This window comes from Pleurodeles waltl, chromosome 1_2 (genome assembly GCF_031143425.1).
Source record: "Pleurodeles waltl isolate 20211129_DDA chromosome 1_2, aPleWal1.hap1.20221129, whole genome shotgun sequence".
Lineage (NCBI taxonomy): Eukaryota > Metazoa > Chordata > Amphibia > Caudata > Salamandridae > Pleurodeles > Pleurodeles waltl.
This window is the reverse complement of record NC_090437.1, coordinates 469,810,450-469,824,564: the sequence shown is the minus strand read 5'-3', so window position 1 is coordinate 469,824,564 and position 14,115 is coordinate 469,810,450. Positions and strand designations below refer to the sequence as shown.

General features: G+C 40.9%; 1 protein-coding gene across 1 annotated transcript in view; it reads right to left on the bottom strand.

The window, feature by feature from the left end:
* MUSK (muscle associated receptor tyrosine kinase) overlaps positions 1 to 14,115 on the bottom strand; it is a 595,710-nt gene that overhangs the window by 337,308 nt on the left and 244,287 nt on the right. Inside the window, exon 4 of the mRNA XM_069240929.1 lies at positions 4,691 to 4,818. Coding sequence (XP_069097030.1) covers positions 4,691 to 4,818 — 128 coding nt within the window. The remainder of the gene's footprint in view (positions 1 to 4,690; positions 4,819 to 14,115) is intronic.

Sequence of the window (14,115 nt, the reverse complement as noted above, 5' to 3'; positions counted from 1 at the left end):
GATGTGCATCTCTGTAATGAGAAGGGGTGTGGTCTAATGACATCAACACTGTATATCAGGTGTGCATAATTATTAGGCAACTTCCTTTCCTTTGGCAAAATGGGTCAAAAGAAGGACTTGACAGGCTCAGAAAAGTCAAAAATAGTGAGATATGTTGCAGAGGGATGCAGCACTCTTAAAATTGCAAAGCTTCTGAAGCGTGATCATCGAACAATCAAGCGTTTCATTCAAAATAGTCAACAGGGTCGCAAGAAGCGTGTGGAAAAACCAAGGCGCAAAATAACTGCCCATGAACTGAGAAAAGTCAAGCGTGCAGCTGCCACGATGCCACTTGCCACCAGTTTGGCCATATTTCAGAGCTGCAACATCACTGGAGTGCCCAAAAGCACAAGGTGTGCAATACTCAGAGACATGGCCAAGGTAAGAAAGGCTGAAAGACGACCACCACTGAACAAGACACACAAGCTGAAACGTCAAGACTGGGTCAAGAAATATCTCAAGACTGATTTTTCTAAGGTTTTATGGACTGATGAAATGAGAGTGAGTCTTGATGGGCCAGATGGATGGGCCCGTGGCTGGATTGGTAAAGGGCAGAGAGCTCCAGTCCGACTCAGACGCCAGCAAGGTGGAGGTGGAGTACTGGTTTGGGCTGGTATCATCAAAGATGAGCTTGTGGGGCCTTTTCGGGTTGAGGATGGAGTCAAGCTCAACTCCCAGTCCTACTGCCAGTTCCTGGAAGACACCTTCTTCAAGCAGTGGTACAGGAAGAAGTCTGCATCCTTCAAGAAAAACATGATTTTCATGCAGGGCAATGCTCCATCACACGCGTCCAAGTACTCCACAGCGTGGCTGGCAAGAAAGGGTATAAAAGAAGGAAATCTAATGACATGGCCTCCTTGTTCACCTGATCTGAACCCCATTGAGAACCTGTGGTCCATCATCAAATGTGAGATTTACAAGGAGGGAAAACAGTACACCTCTCTGAACAGTGTCTGGGAGGCTGTGGTTGCTGCTGCACGCAATGTTGATGGTGAACAGATCAAAACACTGACAGAATCCATGGATGGCAGGCTTTTGAGTGTCCTTGCAAAGAAAGGTGGCTATATTGGTCACTGATTTGTTTTTGTTTTGTTTTTGAATGTCAGGAATGTATATTTGTGAATGTTGAGATGTTATATTGGTTTCACTGGTAATAATAAATAATTGAAATGGGTATATATTTGTTTTTTGTTAAGTTGCCTAATAATTATGCACAGTAATAGTCACCTGCACACACAGATATCCCCCTAACATAGCTAAAACTAAAAACAAACTAAAAACTACTTCCAAAAATATTCTGCTTTGATATTAATGAGTTTTTTGGGTTCATTGAGAACATGGTTGTTGTTCAATAATAAAAATAATCCTCAAAAATACAACTTGCCTAATAATTCTGCACTCCCTGTAGTTATGAAAAATCCAACAGAGGCAATATTAAGGGTGAACCATCAAACCCCCCTCCCCCCAAACCAGGTAGACCTATTGTAGTCTACTGGAAAACATGTCCAGATATATTAATATATTAATGTTTTCATACATCCTTTTATGGAAATATTACATCGTATATAAGGAACACTGGAGATTTTTAATGCTTAACTAATGATGGCTCTTGGGAAATGTACTATCTTCTAATGTTCCTTGACCTGAACAGTTTATACACTTGTATACCACATGATCTGGTTATAAAATCACACACTTCCATAGGGCCTGCTCTCTATCATATCTCCTAAATACTGAAATGCTTCTCTAAATGATCAACATTTGTCTAACCAATATTTTTTTTCATCTTTAACCAAAAAAATCTATAGTCAGACCCAGGGGGCCACGATGGACACTTTTTTCACCTCCAGCTATGTGGGTTTGTACCTGGGCTGGTAGGAGGAACAAGTAGTCAGGAACACCCGTCTTGTAGATGAGCATGTGGTGTCTGGGTCTGATATATAGATATTTATTTATTTTTATTTGGAAAGGCGATTGAGTCAGCATATGAATTTGTCAAAATCCTGAATGTAATTCCCTGAACATAATTCATCTTAGCCTCTACCTAACATGAAAATTTTAATTCCTAGATGTATGCAGGTCGAGGATGGGAAACTGGAGATCAGACTGTACAGGAAGATAATGGCTTAGAACTGTTTACTTCATGCTAGAGGTTGTTACCCCAGAAGTCTAATAAACAGTATTCCGTATGGAGAACTGTTAAGGGCCAGACGAAATTGCAATTCAGATGCAGCCTACTTAATATAAGCTGAATGTATGACCTCGAGATTTATTGAAAGAGGATAGTCTAAGTCGAGCATTAAACAAGCCCTAGATAAGGTCAGGCAAGTCAAAAGGAATGATTTGTTAAGAATCAAATCAAGATTAGCTGAGGACATGGAATCCACTAGGTTTATCACAACCTACCATTGTAGAACAAAGAAGTTAAAAATATTTTCCACATATTTTGGCATGTGTTAAAGACTGATGATACCTTCTCCAGAATCTTAGATGACAATCGTAGGTTCACGTTTGTCACTAAAAGACTAAGTCAGTGCCTGGTACCACAACCTGAGACGGGTTTACCTATTCAGGGATTTTATGTTTGCAGAAAGTGCAAGGTTTGCAAACAGTTAAAAACTGTAAATTGGTCAACTTCACTATGGCACCTAAATATTTCTATATAAAAAAAAAAGAACACCTGACATTAATTCAGATTACAGTGTGCATGCTCTACAGCGCCCATGTGATAAATATTATGTGGCAGTACTGTCCATGAAAAGAAAAGTGATAGAACATATGAGAATGATTCACCAGGATGACAAAACATACCCAGTAGCACATGATAAAAACGTATCACAATAAACAAGTTGATCTACTGCAGTTTGTGGTGTTTGACAGAATGCCCATACACAAAAAAGGGTGAAAGAGAACTGCAAAGCTAAGGAGGTTGACGTCTAGAATAATCTTTGGCTTAAATACATTGTACCTGACAGAATTAAATCTTGATGATGAATTAGCGGTGCATTTAGGATAATAGTTATCCCCTGTTAATAAGACTGACTTAGGTTATAAAGACTAATATAAAAAAAAAAAAATTGGGGTAACCTTAAATTTGTGCAATATGCATTTAGTGTGTCTAATGGTTTTAACTTTAGATTTGATTTCACATTTTTTAGACTTTTGCTAATGTACAAGTGACTTGCCAAAACCAGAGTGTAGGGTTGATGTTTAATCTTAACAAGTCGATGGAAGCTGCCAGTTAAGCAAAACAGTTCTTGTATCCTTTTTTGAAACTCATTAACAGGCCACCCCACTGGGATTAATGATGCCAAATGTTCTATATGGTTCTGTAGTAGTAAGACATTGCATAGCATAAAGCACTGTGAATATTACAGGCCCTAAGAACATATTAGAAGAAAAAAAGTCCCTAATTGTCGAACTGGGGGTTTATGAAAACAGTATAGAAATCTTACATGAAAAAGAAGCAACCAATGATTGAGGTTATTCTGGAATGTACTCTGGCCTCTAAAGAAAGTAGTAAGATGAAATTGTTAGACTTGGCATCCTTGGTGTGGTTTTACCTTCAGTCCTCCTGTTTTGCTGACTTCATTATTGCTGACTTTAGGAGGACTCTGTGAACTTTACCCACTGCTAACCATGCTAAGGTGCTTGAGCATTCTCATTAAACCATGGTAGAAATGGCGTACACCCAATAAGCACATTTAATTTGCCGGAAAGAGTTGTCTAAAAGGGTTTGCGAATTGATGCAAAAGTTGAGACTGATATGAAAATTCTAATATTCTAACAGTACAGTTACCACCACACCAAGTATACAAGGTAAATTCCAGTTTTCCTGCATAAATCACTAGCCTGCATCATAACTGCTGGCCATTGTTGCAATGTTCAATGCTACATCACATACGTTCTAAATGTGATAATGTATCCCATTTCACAATCCAATAACTGCTGATAAATGTTGCAACAGGACAGGGTGGATTGCACTTTTGTTACTTTGAATGTGGGGTCAAAAACTAGTATGGGGGAGATTTCAACTTATGACTAACTATCCCAGTGTGATCAGTCTAAACTCTCTGTATCAGGATCTGCACCGGAAATCAACAGCAACTATTTAACAAAGCCACATGGCTATGATCTGAACAACAGATCAGAAATCACTAAAACAGGGCGAACACCCTGAGTAGATTATTTTTCCACAATTACTAAAATATTCTCATTGGTGTTTGCATCGCTTCTTCTGTGTGCCTTTGCATGTATGCAGATGTGCATGTGTGTGGTTTTGTCTGTATGGTTGCATATGTGAATGCACCAGTTTGTGTTTGTGAGGGGAATATGGGTATTAAATAGCTTTACGTTTACAAGTTTCTGTATACAGACAAAGTTGCGGAATATTTCACACATGGCTATCTTAAATTGACAAATTACTGGCAGAAATAATAAATATTGAACATTCAAGCATATGTTCTTCAAAGATAATCTTTTTATTATTGCGTACATTATAATCAGGTGGGCTGAAAAGAATATAGTGCACTGGATCGAAACATTCAGTTCACCGTTCTCCTCACATGCTCAGACTCAATTGGCTTTCACACAAACACAACCAAAATTACTGCATTAAATGTAATAACTGCAGATATTAACCAATGCTTACCTTTACAAATGTCTCCCCTTTGATCCAGGAGACTGACGGCTTTGGATTTCCCAGTGTTCTACACTGAAGAACTGCTTTAACCCCCTCAATTATTTTCAAATTGGTGGGAGAACGATCAATTTTAGGCTCTGCAACACATGTAAAAAAAAAAAAAAAGTAATTTAGTAATATGTACTGATGTGGAATATATAGGATCAAATGTTTATGAACCAAATGAACAACTCACTTTGTTTGACTGGTAGTGAGAACTAGAATGTTCTTATGGGATAGGGAAAACCCCTTTTAGGTTGTAGGAAGGAGGCTGCTAAACTCACTAGAGGCAAGATCCACAACCCTTTAAACCCTGAGAAAGGTCCAGAGGGAGCAGCACATATTACTCTATTAACCCCTTAGCTGCTGGGCCATCCCCCCCGTGCTGAGACCTTTTTTGGCTATTTGGGGTAGTTCGCGCTTAGGCCTTCATAACTTTTTGTCCACATAAGCTATCCACGCCAAATTTGCGTCCTTTTTTTCCAACATCCTAGGGATTCTAATGGTACCCAGAGTTTATGGTTTCCCCTGGAGGAGACCAAAAAATTAGCCAAAATACAGTGAAAATTTGTTTTTTCCAAACAAAATTGAAAAAAGGGCTGCCGAAGAAGGCTTGTGGTTTTTTCCCTGAAAATGGCATCAACAAAGGGTTTCTGGTGCTAAAATCACCATCTTCCCACCTTTCAGGAACGGGCAGACTTGAATCAGAAAACCACATTTTTCAACACAAATTTGGCACTTTACTGGGACATACCCCATTTTTACTATTTTTGGTGCTTTCAGCCTCCTTTCAGTTAGTGACAGGAATGGGTGTGAAACCAATTCTGGATCCCGGAAAGCTAAACATTTCTGAAAAGTAGACAAAAAATTCTGAATTCAGCAAGGGGTCATTTGTGTAGATCCTACAAGGTTTTCCTACAGAAAATAACAGCTGAAATAAAAAAATATTGAAATTGAGCTGAAAACAACAGCCATTTTTCTTTATGTTTTACTCTGTAACTTTTTCCTGCGATGTCAGATTTTTTAAAGCAATATACCGTTATGTCTGCTGGACTCTTCTGGTTGCGGGGATATATAGGGCTTGTAGGTTCATCAAGAACACTAGGTACCCAGAGCCAATAAATGAGCTGCGCCCTGCAGTTGGTTTTCATTCTATACTGGGTATACAGCAATTCATTTGCTGAAATATGAAGAGTGAAAAATAGGTATCAAGAAAACCTTTGCATTTCCAAAATGGGCTCAAGATAAGGTTTTGAGGAGCAGTGGTTATTTGCACATCTCTGAATTCCGGGGTGCCCATACTAGCATGTGAATTGCAGGGCATTTCTCAAATAGACGTCTTTTTTACACACACTCTTATATTTGGAAGGAAAAAATGTAGAGAAAGATAAGGGGCAATAACACTTGTTTTGCTATTCTATGTTCCCCCAAGTCTCCTGATAAAAATGATACCTCACTTGTGTGGGTAGGCCTAGCGCCCGCGACAGGAAATGCCCCAAAACACAACATGGACACATCCCATTTTTTGACAGAAAACAGAGGTGTGTTTTGCAAAGTGCCTACCTGTAGATTTTGGCCTCTAGCTCAGCCGGCACCTAGGGAAACCTACCAAATCTGTGCATTTTTGAAAACTAGAGACCTAGGGGAATCCAAGATGGGGTGACTTGTGGGGCTCTGACCAGGTTCTGTTACCCAGAATCCTTTGCAAACCTCCAAATTTGGCTAAAAAAAAAAACACGTTTTCCTCACATTTCGGTGACAGAAAGTTCTGGAATCTGAGAGGAGCCACAAATTTCCTTCCACCCAGCGTTCCCCCAAGTCTCCCGATAAAAATGATACCTCACTTGTGTGGGTAGGCCTAGCGCCCGCGACAGGAAATGCACCAAAACACAAAGTGGACACATCACATTTTTTCATAGAAAACAGTGCCTACCTTTGGATTTTGGCCTCTAGTTCAGCCGGCACCTAGGGAAACCTAGCAAACCAGTGCATTTTTGAAAACTAGAGACCTAGGGGAATCCAAGATGGGGTGACTTGTGGGGCTCTGACCAGGTTCTGTTACCCAGAATCCTTTGCAAACATCAAAATTTGGCCAAAAAAAACACTTTTTCCTCTCATTTCGGTGACAGAAAGTTCTGGAATCTGAGAGGAGCCACAAATTTCCTTCCACCCAGCGTTCCCCCAAGTCTCCCGATAAAAATGGTACCTCACTTGTGTGGATAGGCCTGGTGCCCGCGACAGGAATAGATCACAAAACGGTCAATGTTGGTCCTTACATGAGGCAGCTGTTGACCCTGGGGTGATCCATTCCTGACGCAGGCACTAGGTGTGGGCACTCAAGTGGGGTAGTGTTTTTATCAGGACAGGTGAGGAATCACTGGGTGGTAGGAATTTTGTGGATCCCAGCATATTCCTGTAGTCTGTGTGACAGAAATGCGAGAAGAATAGAGTTTTTATTCAACATTTCAGCTTTGCAGGGTATTCTGGGTAAGAAAACTTTGGGAAATCCTCACAAGTCACACCTCTGTGGACTCCCCCGAATGTCTAGTTTCCAGAAATGTTTGGGTTTAGTGTGTTTCTCTATATGGCCGCCGAATCCAGGACCAAAAACACAGGTGCCTGCCTTACAAAACCAGTTTGTTTTGCGATAGATCATTTTGATGTCTCCACAATACGATTTGGGCGGTGGAATTTGGGGCTGAACTAAATTGGGGAGCTCCCAAGAGAGAACTCTCTCTCTCTGCTTGCCGCCGCCTTCACCTGCTCTCTGGGTTGGGCTAACCCACTATTACCCAGTTGTACAGACTGCTTCCGAAGGGACAGCAGGACTGTCCTCATCACCTCCCTCATAATTTACTGGAAGAGGAGTTATCGAATGGGACTCCTCCAACTGAAAAATCACTCCCAGAGTCTGCCCCATTGTCCTATCCCTCAGATGCTGTCTCAGTCTCTGATGTCTCAGTCTCTGATCCTATGTCAGAGCTGTCCTCTATAACCCGAGTTACGGCAGCAGTCATCCATCAAGATGCCATCTCTGCTATTGGCTAAACTGTTGCTCTAAAACACTAGTCTACGTAGACAGTCACAAAATCGATGGTGTGTGTTCGATACGTGCAACAGTAGAGGCCACCTTACCTGCGCTTCTTCCCTCAATCAGCACGTTCTTTGAAGGCACTCAAAAAACACCTTGTCACATACCATTCGTCACAGTCTTTAGCACCTCCTGCGCCCAGTCCAACAATCATTATTGGTGCTCCCACTCCCTCCTCCTCCTCGGATTCCCTCATTACCACCCAGCAAAAGTGCCCTTCATCTCTCCATAGCCGCCCTCCACCCCGCACATACATTTCATTTGTATTATAGTGCAGGTAATGGCTGACTTTACTAATGTACTCAGCTATTTACATCAAATACAGATTTGCTCTTTGCAGTAGGCATATAAACCTTCTGCGCTTCTTTATGGCGCTAAAACTGCCACAAGACAAGTCTGATCCTTTTGTAGCAGAAACATAATCACAATACTTACTTGACTTTTTTATTGCTGCCTAAAAGCTACAGTTGAAAAGCGTCAGTTGAAGTATGTGCATTGCTTTGAAGACGCAAGCTGCAAGACAACTGGTGGCAAATATATATATATCTATCTATCTATCTATCTATATATATCTATATATCTATATATATATATCAATCACTTTTATATGTGGGTCTGGTTTTCCTGGGGGCCGATCGCAGCCCCCAGGGAAACCACACACATATTGACAAAAGTGATAGATCTATATATATATATATATCTATAGATCTATCTCTCTATATATATCTATCTACATAGATCTATCTATAGATAGATCTATATATATATCTCTATATATATCTATAGATATATCCATGTACATAGATATATCTATTTATATATATATATATATATATATATATATATATATATATATATATATATATATATATATATATATGGATCTATTTTGTTGTTGTTGTTGTATGGTTTCCTTGGGGGCCAAAATGCCCCCCAGGGAAACCCTACAACAACTAAAAGAAATATTGCCCCCACAGGGGGCCGCCCTGCCCACGGACGACCCCCTGTCCATGTTTTTTTTTTTTTTTTTTTTTAAATTTAGCCCCGGGGGGGGGGGGGGGGAACGGGGGACGATCACACCCCCCCACTTCCCCCCCCCACCCCCAGGCGGGTACCTACCTTTTTTTTTTTTTAAAGACTCTACCCTTTCTTACGAGGCCTTCCCGAACGTGGGGAAGGCCGTTTTCCCCATCGGAGCAGGAAGCGGCCACAAGGCCGCTTCCTGCTCCGATGTGGAAATCCACATAGTAACGTCAGCGCGCTGACGTCACAAAGGGGCGGGTGGGGGGAGACACAGAAAAGCTTCAGTGTCTCCCAGGGATAAAAAAATAAAAAATCCTTGGGTGCGACGCACCTGAGGATTTATTAACCCCCTCCCTGGGGTCGGCCACTGGTCGTGACCTGCACCAGGGAGGTAGTGTGGATGTCGGCCAGTGGCCGACGCCCGCACTTAAGAAGTTAAAATATAGTACTATAGGGTGTGGAGAAATCATGTTCTTGAAAACTGTGTGGGACCCACAAACACTGCTATTTCAGAAGTGTTTCTTCAGAACTGCCTTTAGAATCTGGGGATGTTTGGACCATGTATTTTCAAAAATGTATTATAGCATTTATCAGTTTGTTCCATGTTTTTATAAAAAACTTCTGAGAGTATAACCTCATGCAAACTATTCTTACCTCATAACCTGGTCCTTACCAGCTGTTTTTTTGCGTATAGATATGTGATCATAATTTAGTGTATGAATGTCTTTATTCATGGATTTTTGGCTTATTTATTTTATTTTGTGTATTTATGAGTGCTACCAAGCATCTTGGGATCATTTCCCTTCTCAATACCCCCCAGAAGCATTCATAACAACTCTTATAACTTCTCAAATGATATTCTTTACAACAACACAATGCATGTTAGAACGGTGAGTTTAGCTAGTGTTGTCTGGTTAGCGAGCTGAAAAAATTGTGGAACGAGGTCCGCTACTTATAATAATTTAAAGGTAATGGATACATTGTAAATGAAAGTTATAACTAGAACTTTATAATTTTTAAAGTTTGTGTAGTTTAAACTTGGTTTGTATAGAGAAAATAGGTTTTCCTAACTATAAGTGGTATGCTTTATTTTGTTTAAATATTGAAATTCAATGAAAAAACAAATTTAAAAAATGGAGGCGTTCAGTTTCACAAGTGGATAGTTATGTGGAGTGTCATACAGTACAGTGGAAGAGATTGTTGTAAAGTTTTTGTCATAGACTAGAGTATTGTAGATTGCAATCAAATGGAGTAGAATGGAATAGGTTATTATACAGTGTTACAGTGTTATATAGTGTAGTGCCAGGGTGTCTCATAGTGGAGTCAAGTATCGTAGACTCAAGCAGCAAGTTGTACAGTAGAATGGCATATCGAACAGTAGAGTGGGGTGATGTAGACTGCCAGAGTGGAATAGAGTGCTTTGGAGTGGAGTAGGATGAGGTAGAATGTGAAGATGGTGTATCATTAAGTGGAGTGTAGTAGAGTACAGTGGAGAAAAGTGTCAGAGTGGAATGAGGTGTCATAGTGGAGTGACGTATCATTGAGAGAAGTCGGGTGGTGTATCGCAAAGTGTCATACAGTGTAGTATAGTGGCACAGAGTGGATGGCAATAGAGTAGTGTCAGAGTGTTGTACGGTATTGTAGCGTGGACTTGCATACATTGGAGAAGGGTCTCAGACAGTGAAGCAGTATATAGTGGAGTATAGTACAGAGGCACAGAGTGGTAGAAAGTGTAGTACAATGGAGTATAGTGAAGTAGACTGGAGAGCAGTAGTATGGAGTTGAGTAAAGTGTCAGAGTGGAGTTGCATGTTGTAGACTATAGTGGCATGAAGTGCAGTAGAGTTCAGTGGTGTAGCATACAGTCAAGCAACATGTCGTAAATTGGGGTACTGCGCTGTACAATAGAGTGTAGTGGGGTGTCGTATAGTATTGTCAAGTGATGTAGACTACAGTAGAGGAGAAAAGTGGCACACAGACCAGATGATTATGGTAGAGTAGAGTGGTGTACAGTACAGAAGTGGGGTACAGCTGATTAGCATACAGTATTATAGAGTAAAATGGCATTAAGTGGAGTGGCGTGGGATAGAGTGAAGTACTGTGTCAGGGTAGAGTGGAATAAAGTGGGGTGCAGTGGCATACAAAAAATTGCATATTGTGTTGTGTGGTGAACTAGAGATCAGAGTGGAGTAGAATGTTGTACAGTGGCATACAGTATAGTATAGAGTTGTATAGTGGAGTGAAGGGGCATAGGCTGGAGTAAAGTGACAGGGAGTGGCATAAAGTGTAGTAGAGTGGGATTGCATAGAGTTCAATAGTGTGTAAAACAGTGGAGCTGTGTTGAGTGGATTGTTGTATAGTAGTGAAAAATCTTGTACAGTGGATTGGAGTGGTGCAACCTAGCATGGAGTAAAGTCCAATAGAGTGTATAGGTGTGTCAGAGTAGAGTGGCATGTAGGGTAATTTTGTAGAGTAGGTCATAAACTGTTATAAAAAGGAGTTGGGTCTCATGCAGTAGAATGGAGTGCTGAGTTTTACAGTAAAGATTTGTATAGTGGAATAGTGTTGACCACTGGAGGGTATGGGCACAGAGTGTAGTATATAGCTGGACAGTGGAGTGTATGTGGATAAAGTGGAGTAAAATGTCAGAGAATGTCGGTGAGAGCCGTGAAGTGTGGTAGAATAATATAAAGTGTAGTTAGATAGAGTGGAGGAGAGTGTCATACAATGGAGCGGCACAGAATGGTGTACACTGTAGTGGTGGCATAGACTGTGTTATTGTTAAGTGGAGAAGCATACAGCAAAATATTATACAGTGATGTGTAGAAGAATGGAATGGCATAGTATTGAATAGTGTGGAGTGGAGTGGCGTAGAGTGAAGTAGGGTAAAGTAGATTAACAAGTGGAGTGGCATACATTGAAGTGGTGTAATGTAGAGTGAAGGAAACTTATAAATTGAAGCAGCGTCTCATACAGTGGAGTGCTGTATTGTACAGTTTTGAAAACTGTCAGAGTGGAGTAGTGTTCTACAATAGAGTGTATGGGCATAGTTTCAAGTGTAAAATTGCTTTGTGCAGTGTAAAGTGATAGAGTGGAGTACAGTTTAGTTGAGTGGCACAGTGTAGTAGAGTTGTGTAGGGTGGGGTTATATAGAGTGAAGGAGGGTATACTGGAGTGGCATAAAGTGTAATAGCGTAGCATAGACTAAAGTGGTATACAGTGGAATGGTGTAAAGTGTAAAGGCGTAATGTAGTAGCGTACACTGAAGTTATTTCGACTGGAATGGTGTCTTGTGGTGTACAGTCCAATATACAGTGGAGCGGGGTAGAGTGGAGTACCATACACTAGAAGGGCACAGACTGAATCTCTGTACATTGAGATAGCACTGAATGGCATGGCACACAGTGAAAAAGCATTGAGAGGAGTACAGAGGAGTGGAGTAGCATACAGTGAAATAGCTTAGAGTGGCATGGTGTGCACTGGAGTGGTGTAGAGTGGAATAGCATGAAGTGGAATAGCATAGAGTTGAGTGGTGTACAGCAGTGGCATAGACTGGAATAGTGTATAGTGGAAGAGTGTACAGGCATACAGTGAAGTGGTGTACACTTGATTGGGGGTAGAGTGGAGTAGCTTACAGTGGAATAGCATAGAGAGGAGCGGCATACAGTGGAATAGCATAGAGAGGAATAGTATGTACTGGAGTAGCATACAGCGGAGTGACATGCAGTGAAATTACATACACTGAAGAGGCATAGAGTGGAGCTGCATACAGTGTAATGGTGTAGAGCAGAGTGGCAAAGTGTGTGGGTAGAGTGGATTGGTGTATAATGGAGTGGTGTAGAATGGAGCACTCTACAGTGGCATGCCATAGAGTGTAACAGCATACAGTGGAGTGCATACATTGGTGTGGGGTCCAATTGAATAGTGTAGAATTAAGTTACATTGAGTGGAGTGCCTTACACTGGTGTGGCGTAGAGTAGCGTACAGTGAAGTGGCACAGTGGAATAGCCTGGAGTAGAGTGCCATACAGTGGAATAGCATATAGTGGAGTGGCATACACTGAAGAAGTGTTTAGTTGCATATAGTGTAATAGTGTATAGTGGACTGGCATAGAGTGGTATTGTGTACAGTGTAACAGCTGACAGTGGAGGATCAGAGCAGAGTGCTGTACAGCGGAGTGGAAAAGAGTGTAATTTTGGAGTAGAATATAGTGGAGTGGCGTATAATGGAGTGGTGTAGACTGGGGTGGTGTACAGTGGCATGGGATAGATTGTACTAGCATACAGTGGAAGGTACGCTGGAATGGGGTCCAATCGAATAGCACAGAATGAAGTGCCAAAGAGTGGAGTGCCTTACACTGGAGTGGTGTAGGGTAGGGTAGCATAAAGTGGAGTGGCATACAGTGGTGTGGAATACAGTGAAGTAGAGCAGACAGGAGTGGTATACAGTAGGATAGTGTAGGATAGTGTAGAGTGGAGCAGCTTACAGTAGAGTAACAGACTGGAGTGGCATACAGTGGCGCTGCATTCAGTGTAATAGCGTGGAGTTGAGTGGTGTGGCATACGGATATGTGTGAAATTTAGCAGCAGTGTAAATTATGATGTGCAGAGTAACGCACAACAGCGAATCACACTGCCTTGAGTTTCTCCAGATCTACCAGTCAATGCACGGTCATGCATGGTAGCCTTGCTTTCCTTTGTAACCGAATTAAGGATTGCATTGCAAATGTGTCACCATTCGTGACGCAAGAGTACCTAAATCCAATAATCTGGCTAGGCCTTAGTTATATTTTGGACCATGGTATATTGTGATAACTTTGCAGTATACTGTGGTAAATGGCAATACCAAGCCACTATATAATTAGGTAATGGCTATTTTGATTGAAAAGGCAGCCATTGTTTTTACTACACTTTGGCTGTGTACAGTGTTAGGGCCCTACATATAGGTAAGTAATAGACCCCTATCTATTACCACGTTATTTAAGAGGTAATAGGTAGGGAAATTTATATACTGTTTTATATATATATATATATATATATATATATATATAATTTTAAATAAAGTTAACGCCATGTACCGCAGAAGTTTCACAGAAGTTTGTGAAATTCTGTGAAAGTACCATGGTGACTGATATCACTAAGTTTAAATACCTTATAACTTAAAAATATTTACCTTGCTTAGCTGCAGTACCCAAGCACATCATCTCTGCACCATCGTGTATAATCCTACAAAATTGTGTATACATTCATTCAGCTAATTTGACGTTACCTCAAATACAATAA